We start from the raw sequence: 21,817 nt of genomic DNA on the forward strand, positions 1-21,817 counted from the left end.
TCCTCATGAGCCATCAGGTCTAGGAGAAGCCTGGAAGGAAGCTCAGCACCAGCCCCAGTGCTGGGAACCCCAAGGGATGCAGCTCCCAATCTGACTTCCACACATAATCCTGGAGCTCCCTTGGGCCTTTCTCTGGCCCCCATGCCCTGCCAGCCGTGTGTGACAGGCTGCTCCTGCCTTCAGAGCCCTCCAAACCCAGCAGGAGAGATGGCTTAAGGACAAGCAGCCTCCTGAAAAGCTGTGTGCCAGCCCTGGGGGTGGCTGCAGTGCCAGGAGGGCACAGCCAGCTCCACCCTATGGCCACTGGCTCCCAGGGGGTGGCATCCACCACCTGTGGACAGCAATGGTTTATTTTCTCAGCATCCCAAGGTCACCCTGGAGATGAAGCCACTGGCATGGTGACCCCAGGGATGGGCATCTGAGCTGCCAGGCACTGTTTGTGGGGAGATCCCCCCCCTGTTTCCTAAATCCCAGCGCTGCTTCACAGGGCTGAGCCCATCTGTGCAGAGCAGGTGAAAAACGGCCCTGCCCAAATCTTGGGATTGTTTCTGACATTCCTCTAGCCCAGCTCTGAGGGGCTGGGCCAGCATTTCCTGCCCTTCTGATCACCCTGGGACCAGAAGGAAGCCAGGAGAAGGTGAGACAGCTTGAAGGGAAGCAGGAGCATGAGCAGGGCATGTTTCACACAACCAAACCCTTTGCTGGCACCACTTAAAGGTTGCATAACCATCTAAAAATGCCTTATTTATCACCGTGGTGTTAAATGCTCAGATCACACTCCACATCCTTTTAAATTTTCAGCTTTTTAGCTGCTCTGAGTCCTTCACCCCTCGCAGACGACAACCGCTTAGGAAAAAGAAATCTTTATTTTATAGTTTTTTTTTTTTGTATACTTGTACACAAGTAAAATAAAATGCATATCTATATATACTGCAATCTTGTGAAAGGGAAGGCAGCATTCTTTAACAAATGTTGCCCATAAACGTGGTGTGAAGGATGGAATGGAGATGGAAAAACTGCAAGAGTCATCAACATAGGATTAAAACAGCATCAAATCCATTACCTCTGCAAATGGGAACCTGCAACACTGTTCAGTGTGATGGCGAGTTACAAACAGATTTTAGACATTCTTTTCAGAGCATTTCTTACACTTTTTTTTTTTTTTTTCCCCTGTAAATAAACCATATTTCTTTACCATCTGCTGTAGCAAAAGCTGCTTTGTGGGCAAGTGCAGTTCCGAAGACCAAAGGTATAATTCACAGGTTTCAGGACAAATAAATTATGTACATCTCAGTATTTGTCTTTTGTTTTGTTTGATTGTTTGTTTGTTTTAATAAAGGCATCCAGTTAAGTTTTGTGTAACAAAGCTTTCTCACGGCGGATGGGAGTCCTGCTTTTGTTCGCAACATTTATGGAGGTCAGCAAAAGTCGAGTATTAAAGTGTGATCAACCCAGGAAAAGAGTTAATTTTAGCAGAACAACAGTAAGCTCCACACCAAGGGGGGGATCAAAAGGCTTAGGCTGAGCTGTAACGTGGAGCTGTTCCCCTGCTGGGTGAGGCGGCACTGGGCCTTTGATCTGTTCTTTTTAGAGCAGCCCTGCCTCTTTTTGGTGGGGACTGTGGAAGGTTCAATGGGCTCTAGAAATTCGGGTCTCAACTTGGTCAAAGGAGGGTCTACAATGCTGGGGAAGGTCCCAAAGGGGGAATCATTTATCTGCTTGTTGCTGCCATTTTTGGAAGGGTCTGTCTCCATGTACTTGGGCCTGGACATGTTCTCCTTCTCCTTGAGGTGGTTGTTGGAGGAGCGGCTGCTGTGGGAGGAGGGCCCCCCCTTGCCCTTGGCCTCGTAGATGAAGGACTTGTCCATCTCTGGCTGGCAGCACTTGGAGGAGCCGTCGCGGGAGCCCAGCGGGGGCAGCCCCGTGGGCAGCTTGCCCGCCCTGGTTTTGGTGCTGAAGACGCTGGTGCGGATCTGGTTGAAGGACTCCACGCAGCCGTCCAGCTCGGAGCTCTGCAGCCGCTTCAGGTCGCGGCCGGCCAGGCGCGGGGGCAGGTGGCACTCCAGCTGCGAGGAGGAGCCCTTGAACTGCCTGAACCAGTTCCAGAGCGAGCGCGCCTGGCAGTCGCAGACCCACTGGTTGCCGTTGAGGCGCAGGTACTGCAGGGACACCAGCGGGGCCATGGTGTCCCCCGTCAGCACCGTCAGGTTGTTGTTGAACAGGTACAAGGTCAGCACCTTGCCCAGGTCGTGGAAGGCGCGCCGGTGCACCAGGCTCACCCGGTTCTGGTGCAGCAGCAGCCGGTCCAGGTTGACCAGCCCGCGGAAGACGTTCTCCGACAAGCTCTTGATTTTGTTCCCGTGCAAAAACAGGTAGGTGAGGTTCGCCAGGTCAATGAAGGTGTCGTCCAGCAGGATCTGGAGGTTGTTGTCCTGCAGGTAGAGGTACTGCAAGGAGAAGAGCCCTCGGAAAAGCCCCGTGGAGAGCTCCAGGAGCCCGCAGCGGTCCAGGTGAAGCGTGTGGAGGTGCACGAGCCCCCGGAAGGTGACGGGGTTGATGGATTTCAGGTTCGTGTTGTCGCTGAGGTCCAGCTCCTCCAGCTTGGTGAGCCCGTAGAAGGCCCCGGGCTCGATGAGGCTGATGTTGTTGGAGTGGAGCCACAGGATGCTCATGTTGCGGCAGGAGGTGAAGCTGGTGGCCCTCACCAGCGTTATCCGGTTGTTGTGCAGGAAGATGCGCTGGCTCTGGATGGGGATCTCCGTGGGGATGGCTGTCAGCCCCTGCTGCTGGCAGCTGATGGTGATCTTGGGCTCACTGTAGCATACGCACGCCCCGGGGCAGGACTCCGCTTCTGACGGGATGTTCAAGCAAAGCACCAAAATCAGCAGTTTGCTTCCTGAGGAAGGACAGAAACAGGGTGGGAATTAAGCAGGGTCATGGAGAGCGCTTCTCTTTGCAGAGGAGCCTGAAATTCCCCCTCCGGGTGTGGCACCACCAACCACAAACAGATGCCAGGGCAGCCGGAGTTTAGAATGTAGGATTAAAAATGGGATTCAACTCAAGAGCTTAAATCAATGTGCACTTGCAGAGCTCCAGAGGAGTCCCAGCACCTCCTCTGCCCTGCACCCTCGGGAGGTGAAAGAGACGGATCAACGCTTTGGATTTGCACGTCCAACGCCAGCCCTGCTCCCAGGATCCGACCTGTGAGAAAAGGGACCGATCTGTGGGGCATTTCCCTCTGCCAGGGCATGCCTGGCCCGGCTCAGCCACTGGAAGAGCACCTGGGATGCATCAGGAAACTCCAGATCCCATCCCAGCAGTGCTACCAGCTCCTTGCTTCGCAGGGTCACGGAACAACTCTGCTACACGTCCCTACACTGCTCTCAAAACATAGCTGTGACTTTCCACAAATAATTTTGGACTGATTTGATCTCCTGGGAGAAATAACTGTGAGACATTCCCAGAATAACTTTCAGGTCAGACCTGCCTGGAGAAGTCTCAGGGCCAAGAAGATCCTTTCCTTCACCTGCTCAAAACAGCCACATGCTCCTGCTTCCTCTCTCCCCATATTTTTTTCCTTTGACCCTGTGCAGCCACCGAGGAAGAGGAGGAAACAGCAGAATTTTCCATCGTGCTGTTGTAGGAGAAAGTCACGTGCAAGGCTTCAGTCAGGGATCCCACCAAGATTCCATCTGTCCCAAGCATGCTGGCAGTCCCATGGGGCTGGGAAACCCCCAGGAGGAACACTATTTTTTTCCTGGAGATGCCCACCCACTTCCCCAGGAGCTGAGCTGCACTGGAGTCCCACGGAAGCATTTTGGTTCCCCAGATTGGCCAGCTGGGGAGCTGGGAATGAGTCTGGAGGGAGGGAGGGGATGGACAGAGCAGCACCTGGTCCAAAGGGACCTGGAGGGTCCCTGAAGGTCCTGCTGAGAAGAGCCAGGCTGCTCCTGCTCTGGTGGGAAGGGAGGCAGTGCCAGCAGTGCTTTCCCAGCAATTAGCAGCCAGTAATTAGTCTGATTCCTCCAAACAGGAGATGAAATGAATGGACAGCAGCCAGAGCAGTGGGAGGCTCTGTTTGGGAATGCCACAAGTGAGCAGGGACACTGTGACTCTTTCCCAGCTTGTCACAGCACCTCTGGCCACAGGACACGTCCTCCCCACTGCTGGGAACCTCGAGCCTAGGGACAAAAGCAGCTTTGCCTCTCTTGCCGTTGTGGGAGGATTTTTCATTTGAAAAACTCAAAACATCCTTCTAGAGTGTTGGTGCCTCATTACGAAGTAAGGAGGGAAGGCAATTTGCAAAAAGCCAGACAGGAAAGCCCAGCAATGCAGAACAGGATGAACTGGGGAGACTGGAGCCACATCCAGCCTTGCAAATCCCTGGGGGGAATCTGAAGGCAGTAGCTGCACCTCCCTTAGAGCATGGCAGGTGGTCACACGGCCAATGAAACCACATCAAACACCAAGAAAAACCAATTAAATCACACAGAAACCTCACCAGATCTTTCCTGAAGGAATAAAAATCAGAAAAGCCAAGGTGGGAAAGCCTCTTTCCTGCAGGAACAGGCCGAGATCCCAGGTTTGGGTGTCAGTGTGGTCAGAACAATTTACAGCGTGTGGTTAATAAATCTGATGTGATCCAATAGTCCAATACAGGCAGGAGAGTCCCATATATCATATTCTACAAGGGATAAAAACCCCAGCTCAGCATGCAGAGATAATTGGAGCCTGATGCTATCAGCTGCTGAGCAGCCCTGCAAGGCAGAGTTTGAGTGCAGTGTTGTGACACATTTTGGCTGCCTTGTCATGTTTTGACGTGTCACGTCCCATTGCACGAAGCACGGTGAATTGAGACAAGTGAAACTCCCTGCTGCAGCTGTGGCACACCAAGAGCAGCCTCCTGGGAAATTAAAACAGTGCTGGCGACTCTCTGGCCATCCCCCTGCAGCTGATAATGAAACCCTGTGGGCAGAGAAAAGGGGCTGTCTGCAGCCCCTCTCATCTGCTCCGTGGTGTGAGTGATGGGGCTGGGGGTGGCACTGGGGCACTGGGAGCCACCTCCTTATGCAACAGCTCCCACTCCAGCAGAACAGCTCAGCCTGGGACACTGGGGCTGTCCCCAGGCTGCTCCTCCCTGCCACGGCCTGGGGACAATCCAGCCACAGCCTGGCTGCATCCCTCAGGCCTGAGGAATAAATGGGAAACAGCAGAGGGATCGCAGTGACACCACTGCTGTCCCAGCTCCAGCCAAGGACATGAAAAATCCATGGAAATCCGTGGAGGGGAGGGGAGGGGAGGGGAGGGGAGGGGAGGAGAGGAGAGGAGAGGAGAGGAGAGGAGAGGAGAGGAGAGGAGAGGAGAGGAGAGGAGAGGAGAGGAGAGGAGAGGAGAGGAGAGGAGAGGAGAGGAGAGGAGAGGAGAGGAGAGGAGAGGAGAGGAGAGGAGAGGAGAGGAGAGGAGAGGAGAGGAGAGGAGAGGAGAGGAGAGGAGAGGAGAGGAGAGGAGAGGAGAGGAGAGGAGAGGGAAGCAGCTGGCAGAGAATGAGCCATGAGCATCACCGTCCCTGTGCCACCACCCCTCCTGGCAGCTGAGCTGGCACAGATCAGCCACACTAGCCCCAGGATCTCTCTTCCCGTGGGAAGCCCCCAGGCCAGCAGGGTCCTGGCTCAGCTCCTGGCCGTGCCAGGGCTGCAGCACCGTGGCTCCAGGAGGGAAGGGGCACATCCTGCTCCGCTCTCCCTGTCCCACCCCGATGCCCCCAGGCTGCCAGCAGCGCTGAGTCAGTGGCACTGCGAGCCAGCAGCACCGGGGAAATTAATTACAGCAGGGCCAGGCTGTGTGCTTTAATTAGGGACCTGGTGTTCATGAGCTGCTCGGATTAGCTCTTTCCACTGAGACAGTTCCTGTCAATCATCCCCCGAAGCCTTTTTCCAGCAGCTTTCCTGCCGTGCAGCTCAGCTGTGTCCTGGCTGATCCATGACACAGCCCAGCCGCTGTCAGTGCCCAGGGGAAGGGCAGCAGTGGATGAAGCCCTGGCAAGCCAAGGTGACACTTTTGTCCCCAGCCAGGCTGGGTGTGCCGTGACAGAGACCCCAGGGAACCTGCCGTGGCTTTTCCTGCTCCTTCAAAATCCCTCTCCAGGGGCTGGTGTCCAACCAGCAGCTGTGCCTGGTCTCGAGTGTGTCCCAGACCCCAGTGGCCACCAAGTGCCAGGAGCCACCCAGACCTTGCACTGGCACATTTTACTTTGTTTTCCTAGAGCACTGGGTTCAGTTCTCTCCTTTCTTTCCAGGAGAAACACCCCCTGCTCTTGGACCAGCAGGACAGGAGACATTCAAGCCAGCTTGGGCAGGTCTTGGGTCAACCTGGGGTAGTGGAAGGTGTCAGGGGGTGGAATGAGATGAGCTTAAAGCTTCTTCCCAACCCAAAGCACTCCAGGATTCTGTGATTCACAGCTGTCACAAGGAGGAGGGAGGTCAGAAGATTCCCTTTCTGCCCATTCCCACAACATGCCGTGCTCAGCTCCCACTGGGGAACAGGATCCTCCCTTCACCTTCCAGATAAATCCATCCCAACTCTCCTCTGCAGCGAGCTCCCACCACCTCCAGCTGGACTCACCCAGCTCAGGACCCATATCCGTGCCCATCCCTGAGGAAAAGGCTCTTGGAATGATACCCATCCCCTCCTCTCAGCTGAGAAACCATCCCTCCCTCTTTCAGAACATCATTAAAACTTAACCCAAGAGTTCCTGTCAAAAGCAAAACATGAAAGAAATTCCAAAACCTGGGACCTTCAGTCCCTCCAAGACTTTGGCTTTGACTTTAGCATTTGCTCCTCCAGAGCCTTCTTAAAAGCCAGAAAGCTCCTTCAGTGAAGAGGCAGCACTTCCCCTTTGCCATCCCCGAGTGTTCTGATTCACGGAACTGGAAGCAATTAAAGTGGGTCCATTATCTGCTCCTCCGCCGCTCCCCCGGGCCATCGCCTTGGCAAACGTGGCCATTAGAAAGAAAAGGCTCCGGGGGCCTCCGACAGATGCTTTGCAAACTCTTTTTTTCAGGAGGCCAAAGCAAGCTGCAGTGTGGTGCCCTTTCCCCGCTGCTCTGGTCTGGATTGATTTGGAGATATTCTAATGTGGCTTTCCTGCAGCAGAGGGTCAATAATCATCTGAGTTCCCCCCTGCTCGGACATAAAGGGAGCACTTTACAATACAAAGCCTTTTGCTGATGCACACGGCATAGCAGGGGCACACTGGAGCTGCCAATTCCCGCTCAGAGAGGGCATTGTCCGAAATATCGCGGGCATCGTTCGAAATTCCGTGGGCATAGCTCGAAATTCCATGGGCATCGTCAGAAATTCCACTGGCATCGTTAGGAATTCCGTGGGCATCGATAGAAATTCCGCGATCATGGTTAGAAATTCCGTGGGCATCGTTAGAAATTCCGTGGGCATCGTTTGAAATTGCGCGTGCATCGTAAGAAATTCCATGTGCATCGCTCGAAATTCCGTGGGCATCATTAGAAATTCCGCTGGCATTGTCAGGAATTTTGTGGGCATCGTTAGAAATTCCGCTGGCATTGTTAGAAATTCCGTGGGCATCGTTAGAAATTCCACGGGCATTGGTAGAAATTCCGCGGGCATTGCCTGAAATTCCGTGGGCATCGTTCGAAATTCCATGGGCACTGTTAGAAATTCCGCGGGCATCGTTTGGAATTCCGGGGGCATCATTAGAAATTCCGCGGGCACCGTTAGAAATTCCATGGGCATCGTTAGGAATTCTGCGGGCATTGTTAGAAATTCCGTGGGCATCGTTAGAAATCCCGCAGGCACCGTTAGAAATTCCGTGGGCATCGTTAGGAATTCTGCGATCATCGTTAGAAATTCCGCGATCATTGTTAGAAATTCTGTGGGCACCGTTCGAAATTCCAAAGGCATCGTTAGGAATTCCGCGGGCATCAATAGAAATTCCTTGGGCATCGTTTGAAATCCCGCGGGCATTGATCAAAATCCCGCGGGCATCATTAGAAATTCCATGAGCATTGTTCGAAATTCCACGGGCATCCTTAGAAATTCCTTGGGCATCGTTAGAAATTCCATGGGCATTGTTCGGAATTCTGTGGGCATCGTTCGAAATCCTGCGGAAATCGTTAGAAATTCCGTGGGCATCGTCAGAAATTCCATGGGCATCGTTCGAAATTCCGTGGACATCGTTAGGAATCCTGCGGGCATTGTTAGAAATTCCGTGGGCGTCATTAGAAATCCCGTGGGCATCAATCGAAATTCCGCCGGCATCGTTAGGAATTCCATGGGCATCGTTAGGAATTCCGCAGGCGCCATTAGAAATTCCGCAGGCATCGATAGAAATTCCGCGGGCATCGTTCGAAATCCCGTGGGCATTGATCGGAATTCCGTGGGCATCGTCAGAAATTCCATGGGCATAGTTCGAAATTCCGCGGACATCGTTAGGAATTCCGCGGGCATCGTTAGGAATTCTGCGGGCATTGTTCGGAATTCCGTGGGCATCGTTCGAAATTCCGCGGGCATCGTTAGGAATTCCGCGGACATCGATTGGAATTCTGCAGGCACCATTAGGAATTCCGTGGGCATCGTGCAAAATTCTGCAGGCATCATTCGAAATCCCACGTGCATCATTCGGAATCCCGCGGGCATCGTTAGAAATTTCGTGGGCATTGTTAGAAATTCCGTGGGCATCGTTAGAAATTCCATGGGCATCGTTGGAAATTCCATGGACATCATTGGAGATCCCACCCCTGGCTGCTCCTGGTGCCTCCCGCCCTCTCCTGTGGCCGCAGGTGGGGCTGTGCCCGTGCCACAGGGAGCTGGGCAGCGCTCTGATGCATTGCAGGTGGAGGTGAATGGAGAGAGGAAGGACAATTGGCTCGGAGCAGTCTGGAGCTTCCCTCCCTTCTGCTGCGGAGAGGATGGAGCACGATGGAGAGGATGGGGAAGCTTTGCAACACCTGGGACAGTCACAGCTGATGGGCAGAGCAGGTCCCTGCCACCCTCAGGCAGCTGCAGCACAACATTCTGGGGCTGAAGCAGGTCCTGGGGCACCTCTGCATCTCCATGGGGATTTTGGAATGTCAAATTCCATCTAACAATGTGCCAGTGTTCCTTTGAATTCTCCTAGTCTGCAGAATTCGCCCAGCTCCAAGGACAGACCCTTCACCAGCCACTTTCAGGAACTCCCAAACCAGAGAGCGTGGTTATCTATTAATGGTGTTTCTCATCAGAACCGAGCTACCCAGTGTCAGTTATACCTTCAGCTACTGGCTCCAAGGACATAACATCCCCCTACACCCGAGCCCAACTTGCTCTTTTGTGCCACTGGTTCCCATTTCAGGGCCATAACTTGATCCAATCCTTCTCTCTTGCTCTTCACAGATACAAGGGGTTGGATGAATACTCCTCCCTCTCTCTCTGTGGCATTCCAACCATTTCTGTGCTTTTTTCTTTCAGGGGTCTCCTCAATGAACCCTTCAAGTGTGCAGCAGGTGACATCTCCCTCTTGACGTGTCCATCACATGTCCATTCTCTCAGGTGGGACAGTCAGTGAGGTCACTGGGGTGAGTGAGCTCTGGGGTTCTGATGGCTCCCCATGTCCAGGAGCTGGAGCTCGAGCCCCAGCTCACACCAAAACACCAACAATGAATCCCAGCAGCCTAAAAAGAGGGAGCTAATTCCCTTTTGGACTCCCCTGAGGGCCTGAGGCAGCAGGAATGGTGTGGGCAGGTTTGGCACAGCTCTGTGTGAGACCTGTGCCAGCCGTGCTGGAGCTGCTGGGGGCACCTGAACCCCACCCCTGACTTGTCCCTGATCCCACACCTTATGGGACTGAATCCAGACCCATTAACCTTTGGGACTGAGGTGCTTGGCAGGGTGTGAGCAGGAAAAACTCCAGCTAGGGTCAGGCTGAAAGGTCATTTTTGTAATCCCAGCAGGGAGGCAGGCAGTGCATGAGCCATCTCCTCACTTCTGTGTTCATCTTTCCCTCTTAAATCACACTCCCTTAATGTGATTTTTGGACTTAATATTGCAGGGACATTTGGAAGGGAAGAAGGTTAAAAATGAGTTATCTGATGTGCAATTCTTCCACTCCATCCTCCCAAACCTCCAGGGGGGTTTGAATGCTGAATCTTCAGCATGGCTCGGGGCTGAGCTCCACAGCTCATTCCAGGAGCACAAACCTCCCCTGGGACAGCTCCATCCTTTCCTGGGATGTGCCAAAGCAGCTCCCACCTGTGGGGCTTCCCATCCCTGCCAGTGGTTCTCCCTCACTCCCAAAATTTTGGCAGCAGCCTGGATTTAGCCTAAGAACATTGGTCAGGGTTATGCTCCTGGTGCTTTGCCAGCATTTCCCTTGGCAGCAGTAGGGAGAGGAAGGAGAAGGGGAGAGTGAATGGTTTGTATTTCAGCCCATTTGAATGAGAACTTGACAAATAGCAGAAAAATTAAAGTTTCTTCTGTGGCCAGAGAGTTTTCATCCTGCTGAATTCCCGAGGGGAATTTCTGAGGGGAAATATCAAGGGAGTCATCAGGTCCCTGGTTAACAATAACAATTATCAATTATTACAGCCCAGGAGTGCCCTGGGAGGCCAGGGAACGGGAAAAGTCCTGATTCCAATAAAAGAAGGTGAAGCTGCAGGGAGCCAGGCCAGGACATTGAGGATCCAGGAGCAGACAGGGGTGGGAATGCAGCTCCAAATAGTGGGAGCCTTTCCCTGGCACCTTCTCCTGGGCAGACACTGGACTGGGGCAGAGCTTCCCTGGCTCCCTACCAGGCACAAAACCTTCTTTCCCCTCCTCAGCATCCTGCCAAGCCCTAGATCCCTGTAGGAATGCTGCTCCAGAGGGTTTTGCTCTACCCCACAGAGTTTCCTCTTGGCTGCAGGGGTGGGAGTTCAATACTCAGACCATGGAAAGGTGCAGGTGGAACTGGGCAGAAATTGAGATGGGATTTTGCAGAAGTTCAGGTGGAAAATTGCAGAGCTTCAGGTGGACAATTGCAGAAGTTCAGGTGGGGTTTTGCAGAAGTTCAGGTGGAGTTTTGCAGAAGTTCAGATGGAGTTTGCTGAGGTTCAGATGGAGTTTTGCAGAGGTTCAGATGGGGTTTTGCAGAGGTTCAGATGGAGTTTTGCAGAAGTTCAGATGGAGTTTTGCAGAGGTTCAGGTGGGGTTTTGCAGAAGTTCAGATGACATCTGCAGAGACCTGGATGGACTTTGCAGAGGTTTGGATGGAGATGGAAGAGATTCAGAAGGAATTTTGCACAGATTGAGATGAAAGGCTGCAGAGGTTTAAACCAGGGGTTCAGATGGACTTTTACAGAAGTTCCCCAGCTTCTCTGGAAATTCCATTTTAGTACCTCCCTTCCCTCACAGGGAACAACAAATAAGGACTTGGCCAACCCACACAGGTTAAAGATGGTATTTAAAATTATTTCCATGAAATCAGGAATAATCTTTGAGGTTCTTAAGCACTGAAAACCTGACCTAGTGATTTCCCATGGATGGGCACAGGAAAATGCTGAGGATACACCAGCCCATTTTGCAGTGAGTGCTCCTTGTGGGGCTCCCTCTGCCAGCTCAGTCAGCACGAGCAGAATTTTCACTCCTCTCACACAATACAGGATAAATCTGCATGGTTGCCACCTGTCCTCTCCCCATTTGTCACACATCTGGAAGGGGAAATCTCTTCACCCTTTAAAGGGAGAAGTTTATGAGGCTAAAGTAAAACATGGAGAATTCCCATGGAAAAGGCCTTTTAGGTGGGTTTGTTCCAGCCCTTGGCTGGACACAGTTCAGCTCTGGTCCTTTCTGTGCAGACAGTGCAGGTCTCAGATGCTGCTGAGACCAAAGCCCCAGAATTCCCTTTTCCTTCCTCAGAACTGTGGGCCTGTTCAGGATGTGATCATGTCTGGAGCTGGAACAACCATGGATCTGTCCAGCTCTCATTACACACAATGCCAACCTTGTCCTGGGATCCTCCCCTCCAGTGTGGCACCACAGAGCCCCTGCACCACACCAGCAGCCTCTGGGAGCACGTGGGGTTTGTGGGGATTTGGCTCAGAGCAGGTGAGATTGACTTGATCAGGTACCAAATCCCACAATGGCAGCAGGAGGAGAGGACAAATTCTCCTGGAGATGCACAGAGCAGGGGCCAGCTGTGCCAAAGGCAGGGACCCGGGGCTGTGGGAGCTGGATGAGAGGCAGAAACAGCCCAGTGCCCACAGGGAAGGGGAAAGCACATGGCCTGGAATGTGCATTTGGAAAGCTTGAGGCACTGCTGGGCAGGAAAAGGGGAAGAGAATGGGCAGGAAGGCTGCAGGGCAGGGGGAGATCCCTGAAAGCTGCTTCCCATTCCAGCTGCAGCTCCACGTGAGAACCACCATCTCATGTTTGCTCCTGAAGGGATTTGGGAAGCCCCAGAGCTCAGAGTCCCAGACTGGTGTGGACTGGGAGGGACCTTAAAGTCCATCCAGTGCCACCCCAGCCATGGCAGGGACACCTGCCACCACCCCAGGTGCTCCAGCCCCAGTGTCCAGCCTGGCCTTGGGCACTGCCAGGGATCCAGGGACACCCTGTGCCAGCCCTGCCCACCCTCCCAGAGAAGGATTTTCCCCCAAATCTGTCCCTGTCACGCTGCCTTTTGCCAAGAGTCCCGTGGCCAAAACCCACGCCCAGCCCAGTAAAGCCAAACCCAGCAAATCCCTAAGAACAAGACCAGAAAAGCAGCTCCTGGTTCCAGCAGTGTGCTGGAGTGGTCCCCATGCTCAGTCCCCTCCTGTCCAGGTGGGATGCATCCAGCACACAGGATCATGTGTGATCCTGCCTCCATTCCATCCCCACCCTGGGAAGAGCAAAGTGACAAAATATTCACTGTGAACCACAAGCAGCTCCTCCAGAAATCAGGATTATCTCTGCCATATCTGCAAAACATCAGGAACAAACAGGTGTCCAAAGGAAGGAAACTCTGAGATGATTTAGGTCTGCCATGGGGCACAAAGTACCTCAGGGATGTTTCAAAACCTTCTCAGGAGGGAGAGTCTCCTGCAGCTCCAGAGCTGGCGTTGGTGGCTGCTCTGTGAGTGACTCAGGGAGAGGAGAGGTGAAGCTCCAGATGGAATTACACCTGCTCCCCAGAGCCATCTGGGACTGCACCCCTGCCAGCTGCAAATCCACCCCCACAGCTTCTGCAAGAGCCCCCTTGCCCAAGGCAGCACTTTCCTCAGCTTTCCTCTCAAATAACATTATCTCAGTTTTTGCTGGCAGCCCCAGCATCTGCATCATGTGGAGTGCAGGGATGAAGTTTAGGAAAGATCCTGGAAGGGAAAAAATTGTTGCCAACATCCCCCATGGCCTGAGTTTGGTCTGTTGTGGGTGCAGAGTGAGCAAAGAGCCCCAGGACAGGGAGGGGGAGAACATTCCCACCCCAGCCTTAGACAAATGACCACAGGACAGAGCAGAATTCTCTCCCCCTTTCCCCTCAGCACCTCTCCCAGCTCCTGGCACACATCCCTGGCTGGTCCTTTCATTCCCAGGTAAAGCTGGGACTGGTTTTTGCTGAGTGTGTGTGTCTCAGGTGAGTTTATCCAACTCCCTGTTTTCCTGGAAACAGGGAAGTGAGCAATGGGGAGAGGATCCCACACCCACCCTGAGATCCCACAGAATTCCAGCAGGGATTCACACCAGGTCTCCATGCCCTGAGTGTGGGAGGAATATTGTTGGTTGGACAGTCAGGACAGGCTCAGGAGCTCTCTATTTTCTGTTCTTCAGGTCTGTAGTTTATTATAAAGGTGTGGGTGTAAGAGAGAGTGCAGAGCATGGAGAGTAAGAGAGTAAAAGATGAGAGCAAGGGGGTGAAAGAGAGCAAGAGAGCAATTTCCCATTTACAATACAATAAGAATTCTTCTGCAATGAATATTCTAATTTCCAATAACCAATCTAATACAATATTTCCTAATATTTGCATGCAACCTATAGGAACTACTCAATTCCCATGTTTTCTGGCTTTCTTATCTGTAACCCTTATCTTCAGACCTTTCCTGCCAGCCTTGGGACAGGATGTCTGTTGGTTCTTTGGTGTTTGTGGCATTTGGTGTCATCTAAACAAAGGGAGAGGCCTCAAACCTTCACATGGCTGTTTTCAGCATTTATATCAAAATGTGCCAACATCTCCCAGGCACGCTCTGCCTCCAGCTTTACCTACCAGGGCAAAATCCCAGTCAGGGCCAGCTGCAGGGCCAGTAATTTATGGATGTTTTCCGGATCATTCATGAAAACAGGGAGATACAGCAGGGTGGATGCTGGATCCTGCAAAGCTCCTGTGCAAGCAGCTTGTTCTGCACTGATCCTCCAGCAACAAGGGCTTTAAGCTGCCTGTTTCCTAATCCATTTAATAACTGTCCATTGATTCCACAGACAGGATATTCTCCACCGTGGAAATCAAGCCTCTGACATAAATCTGAATTTATTATTATAATCCAGATCCATGAGCAGAGGCTGGGGGAATTTGTGCACATCTCATCCACCAGGACATTGGTCCAAGCCAGGGGCTTGCTGGCATTGAGGTGATGCCATCAATAAATAATTGTGACATATAATAATTATATCAGGGAAAAAAAAAAGAAAAAAAAGAAAAAAAAAAAAGAGACAACTGAGTTTAGAAAAAAATCTGGGAAACATAGCAGTGGAAATATTGGTATTTCATGAAACTGTAGAATCAAGAAGGTTGGAAAAGCCCCCTAAGATTTCCAAGCCCAAGTGCCAGCCCAGTGCCATTGAGGCACATCCCAGTGCCAGGGCACAGGTTCTGGAGCACTCCAGGGATGGTGGCTCCCTGGCCAGCCTGTCCCAGGACTTCCCCAGGTCATTTTTCTCTGGATTTCAACACCTTTGATCCTTAGCTCTGTTAACATCTCCTCTTTCTCCCCAGCACAGATCCCGAGCTCAGCAGCCTCTCCTCACCTCCAGGGCTCTCACACTTGTTGCTTCCAACCTTCCCTGCCCCTGGGAATCCTCTGGTTTTGGGTTTGTAAGGAATTAGAAGCAGCAAGTTCTGGCCCTGCTCCCACAGAGCCCTTAGGAAGGGGCTGGAGCCTCCATCCCCTGGGATTACTGTCCACAAACCATCCTGGTTTGTGGAATTTCTTTCCATTTCATTTGCCACCTTTGTTTAATTCACCTCCTTCAAGCACGGAAAGGAGACCAAGGACCAACTGATGTGGGGGGAAATATGAATCATCTCCTCAAAGGAATGAACTGGAGTGAAAATAGGAAGAAATTGGTTCAAATTATGAGTAGAAATTACAGAAGAATCACAGAAATGCCACTGGAAAGCTCAAACCTGCAGGAGCAATAACATCAGGCACCCAAATGGCACCTCATGGGTAATTTATTCATTTCCAAGCAGAATATCCCAGCTGTTCCAGCCTGGAAAAACCTCATCCCAGCAATCTCACAGGGTTTTTTTGGGGGGGATTTCTCATATAATGAAAGCCAAGGAAGAAGAAGAGTAAATCTTGTGGATTTGAAGACAGGAAAAAAACCCATCTCCTTGTGTTCTCCTGCTCTTTTTTTTTTTTTTTTTTTTTTTTTTTTCTGGCAAAGTGAGAGCCAACTCTCCTTTCCCTGGGGAAATCATTTGTGGAGCTTCTGACAGGAGCAAGGACAAGGAGCACAAACACAGCAGGAGCTCTCCAGACATCACTTCCCAAAATGTTCTTGGTGCCAGCCTTGGCTCCCAACCCCAGAACTCCAAAAAACTGCCCAGCCCATCCCCTCCCAGCCTCACCTACAGAGCTGTGTGCCCAGCACAGGAGGGACCTGGAGCTGCTGGAGAGAGTCCAGAGGAGGCCACAGAGACACTCCAAGGGCTGGAGCCAGGCTGGGAGAGCTGGGGGTGCTCACCTGGAGAGGAGAAGGATCCAGGGAGAGCTCAGAGCCACTGCCAGGGCCTGAAGGGGCTCCAGGAGAGCTGGAGAGGGACTGGGGACAAGGGATGGAGGGACAGGACACAGGGAATGGCTCCCAGTGCCAGAGGGCAGGGCTGGGTGGGATATTGGGCAGGAATTGTTCCCTGGGAGGGTGGGGATGGAATTCTCAGAGCAGCTGTGGCTGCCCCTGGATCCCTGGCAGTGCCCAAGGCCAGGCTGGACACTGGGGCTGGAGCAGCCTGGGGCAGTGGGAGGTGTCCCTGCCATGGCTGGGGTGGCACTGGGTGACATTTAAAGGTCCCTTCCAAGCCAGGCCGCTCTGCCTGGGTGACTGTCCTTGGGACAAGGGGCCCCTTGCAGTGGCAAATGTCCCCAGGAGCTGCCACTGCACTTCTCAAACTCACCCCAGCTCCCTGGGAGGTTCAGGTGTGAAATTCAGAAGGAGTTTCAGGCATTTTTCTGGCACGTGAATTCTGCTGCCAGCCAGCAGTGCCAGGGTGCAGATTTCCATCCCAGCACGCAGGATTTGCTCTGCTGAGTGTCCAGGGGTGTGTCACCATTCCTTAACCATTCCCAGCACTCCCAGGAGCACAGTTTGTTTAATCCTGCCAAAGCCCTGCAGTCCATGGAGGAATCCCTGCTTCTGGGAGATCCCAACTCAGTGCTGTGCCAGGCCACTGGGACCCCCATCACACCCAGGCTCATTAGAACTCTCATTAATGATCTAATGAGAAGGGCAGAAAATAGCAGGTTAATTAAATAATAATAAATAAATCTGCCCCTCCTGAGCTGGGGAAGGTTTCAGCTGTATTGGGGATGAGGAAATGTCAGGGAGGGCTGTGGCAGGAGCTGGCAGATGGTTCCAGGCTGGAAAAGTGCTCCTGGTGGGGAAAATGAGCCTCCTTCCACCTCATCAGGAAGGGGAAAGATGAAAGAGCTGTGTGAGAGGAGCTGCCAGGAGCTGAGAGGTGATGCCTGATAATGAGGGAGGGAAGGGGGGGTCTGGGAGGGAATTTTTGCTCTGAGCTTGCGTTGGCAAATGTTACTCATTGCCTGGGGCTGCTGGAGCCGATCAGAAAGAATCCAATTGTTATTGATCCCTGCTCCAGCAGCTCTTAGGGGCTGATGTTCTTCCTCAACCAGGAAACTCAGAGAAAGGGGGAGAGAAGGAGCTTTATCCACAGGAGAACCTGGAGCAGCACGGGTGGAAATGTCTCAATTGTGCCCAAAGAGCTGGAGGATCCTGAAACACAGAGGAAGCAGTGTGGGACAGTGAATTAACCAAGCTGGAGGAGATCCAGGAATTCCAGGGCTCACCAGCAAGGAGATGTGCAAAGAGAGCAGAGAAAAATGTTGTGTGACCTCTGCAGCTCAAATTTACCTCCTAACTGAGCCCTGCCAGGACAGAGAGCCCTGTGTGGGATGGCACACAGCAAAGGCACACCAGGACAACACCTGGCAGCTTGAAAAGAGCTGGGAAAAAAGAAAAAAAAAACAGTAAATTGTGGGCAAAACAGCCTAAAGTCTGTGTCTCAGTGGGACACAATAACTGGCAGTGCCCAAGGACAGGCTTGGAGCAGCCTGGGACAGTGAGGGTGTCCCTGCCCGTGGCAGGCAGTGGAATTCCAGGATCTTCAAGGTCCCTTCCTGCAGGAGTCTTTGTGTCAGGATAGACAAGGACAAAACTCATTCAGTCTGTGCTAAAAGTTCCAGCTGCAGTTTATTGTAGAGCCCTGCTGAGAGCTGCCAGTGCAGCCCAGAGTAGCACAAAGAGATAAAAGGGGGAAGAGAAAGAGCAATGGGGAGGTGAGAGAGGGGTAAGAAGAGAGAGTAAAGAGAGTAAAAGAGTAATTTCCTGTTTATAATACAATAAATCTCCTTCCATGATGAATATTCTAATTTCCACTAATCAATGTAATACAAGATACAAAATCTACAGGATTTACATGCAGCCTGTAGGAATCCTTACATTACATTTAAACTCTAAAAACTGCTCTTTGGGCCTTTGGAGATGCTCTCTGGCCAAGGGCATTGTTCTATCAAGAGAGGATTAACTTCAGCATTCCTATTTTCTTCTAGTTATTCAGTAACTAAGGCTTGGCACCTCAAACATGGCTTTTATTTCAATCTTGTTCATGGTTTCCATATTCCCAGAATCTGAGCATTCATATCTGTAAGATTTTCCTGTTTCATCTTTCCCAACACCTTCCCACCCAGATCACTCTGGGATTCTGGGGTTTGGCTGTGAAATCATCCCTCAGACCAGCACAGCACCACAGCTCAGCTTTATCTGGCCTCCTTTTTGTCATCCCTGCCCGAGGAAAAGGAAGGAAAGGACACTCAGTGCTCCACAAAAAGAAATATTTCAGGAGAAAATGCTTTGAGAAAAAGGGGACAATAAAATGTCACCTTTCCAAGGCAGAGTGTGTCTGTCCAAAATTCTGCTCTCCCCAGAGCCAGAACTTCCCTGGAATCCTCCAAGTTAACCAGCTGCAGTCCAAGTGCTCTCTGAAACCACAGCAGTGAAAGACTAAATGACTTAAACCCTTTTCTAAAGGCAGAGACTTCAAACAAGAGGGAGAAGATATTCAAGGCAAATGTGGAAGTCTGACTACTTAAAGCAGCTCCTGAAGAGCAGAGAGGCAACAAAGCAAGCCCTGAAAAGCAAAAAAAAAAAAAAAAAAAAAAAAAACCAAAGAAAAAAAAAAAGGTGTTAAGGCTTGAGAGCAGCATTAATGCACAAAATCAAAGCAATTTCTCCAAGCTGTCAAAATAATCCCTGGATGTTGGGAGGAGCAGCTCCTCAGCTGGAGAAGGGAGGGATCCCTCCTGCCTGGGGGTGGGAATTCAACCATTCCTGACAATCTCAGTGGGAGCAAAGCCCATGGCTGAGTGGCATTTACAGGGGACTGAGGAGAAAATCTAAACGAGAAAGAGAGAATTGAAAAGCCCAGGCAAGCAGGGACACAAAAGGTTTCTGTTGAGATGCTTGTAAGCCTCGGTGCATCTGAGACGTGCAGAAATTAATAAATCAGTTGTGTGGGGCTCTGATTAAAAAAATCACCCCCTGTATAAAGAAGGGGCTGTCAGCTCCCCAGCACTCATTTGAATCCGGGTTTTGTCACCAGCGAATCTCACCCAGCACCAGCAGCTCAGCACCAGAGTGAAGTTAAAGACAAAAGTGAAATTAGAGACAAAAGGCAGGAAATCAGCGTTTCTGACTCAGGAGCTTTCTCTAAACTCCCTAATCTGAGAAGAGAAACCCTCCAGGTGAGAGGGACAGACACAAGGGCTTCAGCTGAGCTCTGGGCTGGGCTGGAGCATCTGGGTGCCCAGGAAGGCTGAGGGGGCTGGGGGGGCTCAGCCTGGAGAGGAGCCCAGAGAGAGGGGCTCAGCCTGGGTGTGCCTGTCTGTCTGTCTGTCCCTGTCTGTGTGTCCCTGAGTGTCCCTGTCTGTCCCTGTCTATCCATGTCTGTCTATCCCTGTCTGTCCCATGTCTGTCTGTCTCTCCCTGTCTGTCCCTGTCTCTCTGTCCCTGTTTGTCCCTATGTGTCCCTGTCTATCCCTGTCTGTCTGTCTGTTCCTGTGTGTCTGTCTGTCCCTGTCTGTCTGTCTGTCCCTCCCTGTCTGTCCCTGTCTGTCTCTATGTGTCCCTGTCTGTCTATTTGGCTGTCTGTCCCTGTCTGTCCCATGTCTGTCTGTCTGTTCCTGTCTGTCCCTGTCTGTCTGTCTCTGTCTGTCTGTCCCTGTCTGTCTATGTGTCCCTGTCTGTCTGTCTGTCCCTGTGTCTGTCTGTCCCTGTTTGGCTGTCTGTCCCTGTCTGTCTGTCCCTGAATCTCTGTCTGTCTGTCTGTCCGTCTGTCTGTCCCTGTGCAGGGGCTCAGAGCAGTCCCAGGCTCTGCTCCAGGCCCAGCAATGGCAGCAGAGCCACGGGCAGGGCTGAGCCCAGGAGCTGCCCCTGCACAGGAGGCACAGCTTGTGCCCTGGGCAGTGCCAGCCCTGGGCAGAGCCCAGAGAGGCTGTGGGGTCTCCTCTGGGGATATCCCAGAGCTGTGTGCACACAGAGCTGTGTCCTGAGCTCTGGGATGGCCCTGCTGGAGCAGGGAGGTGGCACCAGGGACCCTCTGTGCTCCCTCCAGCCTGACCCACCCTGGGGTCCTGTAACTGTGATTTTGGGGATTGTGAGAATGTGTGGGGCTATAAAGAACAGGGCTCTGATGAAGCAGAGGATGCCACCCATCTTTCCAGAGAGTGGGATATGGATGTCAGCTGAAAGGGCAAATCCCACCTCTGCTCCTCCCCATTTCCCTGGAGCCCAGGGTGAGATTTCCATCCCTGCCCCAGGGAAGGGTGTGGAGGGACTGGGATGGTGTGGAAGGACTGGGATGGTGTGGAAGGAATGGGATGGTGTGGAGGGACTGGGATGGTGTGGAAGGAATGGGATGGTGTGGAAGGAAGGGGATGGTGTGGAAGGACTGGGATGGTGTGGAAGGACTGGGATGGTGTGGAAGGACTGGGATGGTGTGGAAGGACTGGGGAGGGTGTGGAAGGACTGGGATGGTGTGGAAGGACTGGGATGGTGTGGAAGGACTGGGATGGTGTGGAAGGAATGGGATGGTGTGGAAGGAAGGGGATGGTGTGGAAGGACTGGGATGGTGTGGAAGGACTGGGGAGGGTATGGAAGGACTGGAATGGTGTGGAAGGGGAGAGGATGGTGTGGAAGGACTGGGATGGTGTGGAAGGACTGGGGATGGTGTGGAAGGACTGGGATGGTGTGGAAGGACTGGGGAGGGTATGGAAGGACTGGGATGGTGTGAAAAGGCAGCAGGGAGGAGGGACAATGCTGACAATCCTCCAGCACAGGCTGATCTCGAGGCTCAGCTCTCAGTTTTCAGGGCTGTGCCTTGTGCAGTGCCGATGACCAGCAAGTGCTTGTCGCTTTGAGGAAAGCCCTTGTGCCCGCAGTAACTCAGCGCTGATTGCCCGCATTTCCCTAACAGGGCTCGTTTAGGGGTGATTTAACACCCTGGGGAGGTGATTTACAGAGCGGGTGGAGCTGCAGAGGCAGCTCAGGAGCTCCTGCCTGGAACGTGGCACTGGCTGGAGAGCCCGGGACTCCCCAGAAAGGTCCTGGAGCTGATCCATGGCGAGGATAAATCCTTTTCTCCCTCTTCAAGGGCCAGCTCTGGTTCAGGCAGGGTTTGCTGTGCCCCACAGATGCCAGGGGCCGGGTGTGTTTCACTCGGATTTGGGAGGGCACCACTCTGGGCTCCAGCCTGTGGGAAACTGCTGCTCAGGAGGAAACACCTCCCTGGGTCCCCTGAGTGCCAGGGTGACCTGCAGGGGCTTTCAGATGATCCAATAAATGCCACTGAACAAGGAGATGGGATGTGCACATCCCCATGGGGCTGATCCCTCTTTTTTTCTTTTCTCTTTTTTTCTTTTTTTTTTTTCTTTTCTTTTTTTTTTTTTTTGTTTGTTTGTTTGTTTGTTTGCTTGTTTTTTGTTTGTTTGTTTTTGTGCTGACACCCTGGCAAGATGCTCAGTGAGGCCCTGATGGGAGGAGGTTTTGCCCCTGTTTTACAAATCCTCCTTCCCATCCTCTCCTGTCCCACTCAGGACAGCTCTGGCAGCAGAGGATGGGCTCCCCCATTCCTGCCACGGCAGAGGTGCCTGAAAATGACAGGAAAATGATCCCCAGCACTGCCCAGCTCCTCCTGCCCAGCCACATCTTCTCTGACATCCCCAGGAGCAGGTCCCTGCCACGCTGCTGGCAAGAGAAAAGCAGCAAGAATCCAAACTTTCCATGACACATCTCCTAGTCTGTAAGTGTGCTGCCTCTTTAAAACACTCCTGTGCATCCC

At 52.3% G+C, this 21,817-nt stretch overlaps 1 protein-coding gene across 1 annotated transcript in view; it reads right to left on the bottom strand.

Annotated features, from left to right (window-relative positions):
- Positions 1-849: 849 nt before the first annotated feature.
- Positions 850-21,817, bottom strand: part of RTN4R (reticulon 4 receptor) — a 56,774-nt gene continuing 35,806 nt past the window's right edge. The window contains exon 2 of the mRNA XM_056504598.1: positions 850-2,896. Coding sequence (XP_056360573.1) covers positions 1,470-2,896 — 1,427 coding nt within the window. The 3' untranslated portion in view covers positions 850-1,469. The remainder of the gene's footprint in view (positions 2,897-21,817) is intronic.

This window comes from Oenanthe melanoleuca, chromosome 15, assembly GCF_029582105.1.
Source record: "Oenanthe melanoleuca isolate GR-GAL-2019-014 chromosome 15, OMel1.0, whole genome shotgun sequence".
Lineage (NCBI taxonomy): Eukaryota > Metazoa > Chordata > Aves > Passeriformes > Muscicapidae > Oenanthe > Oenanthe melanoleuca.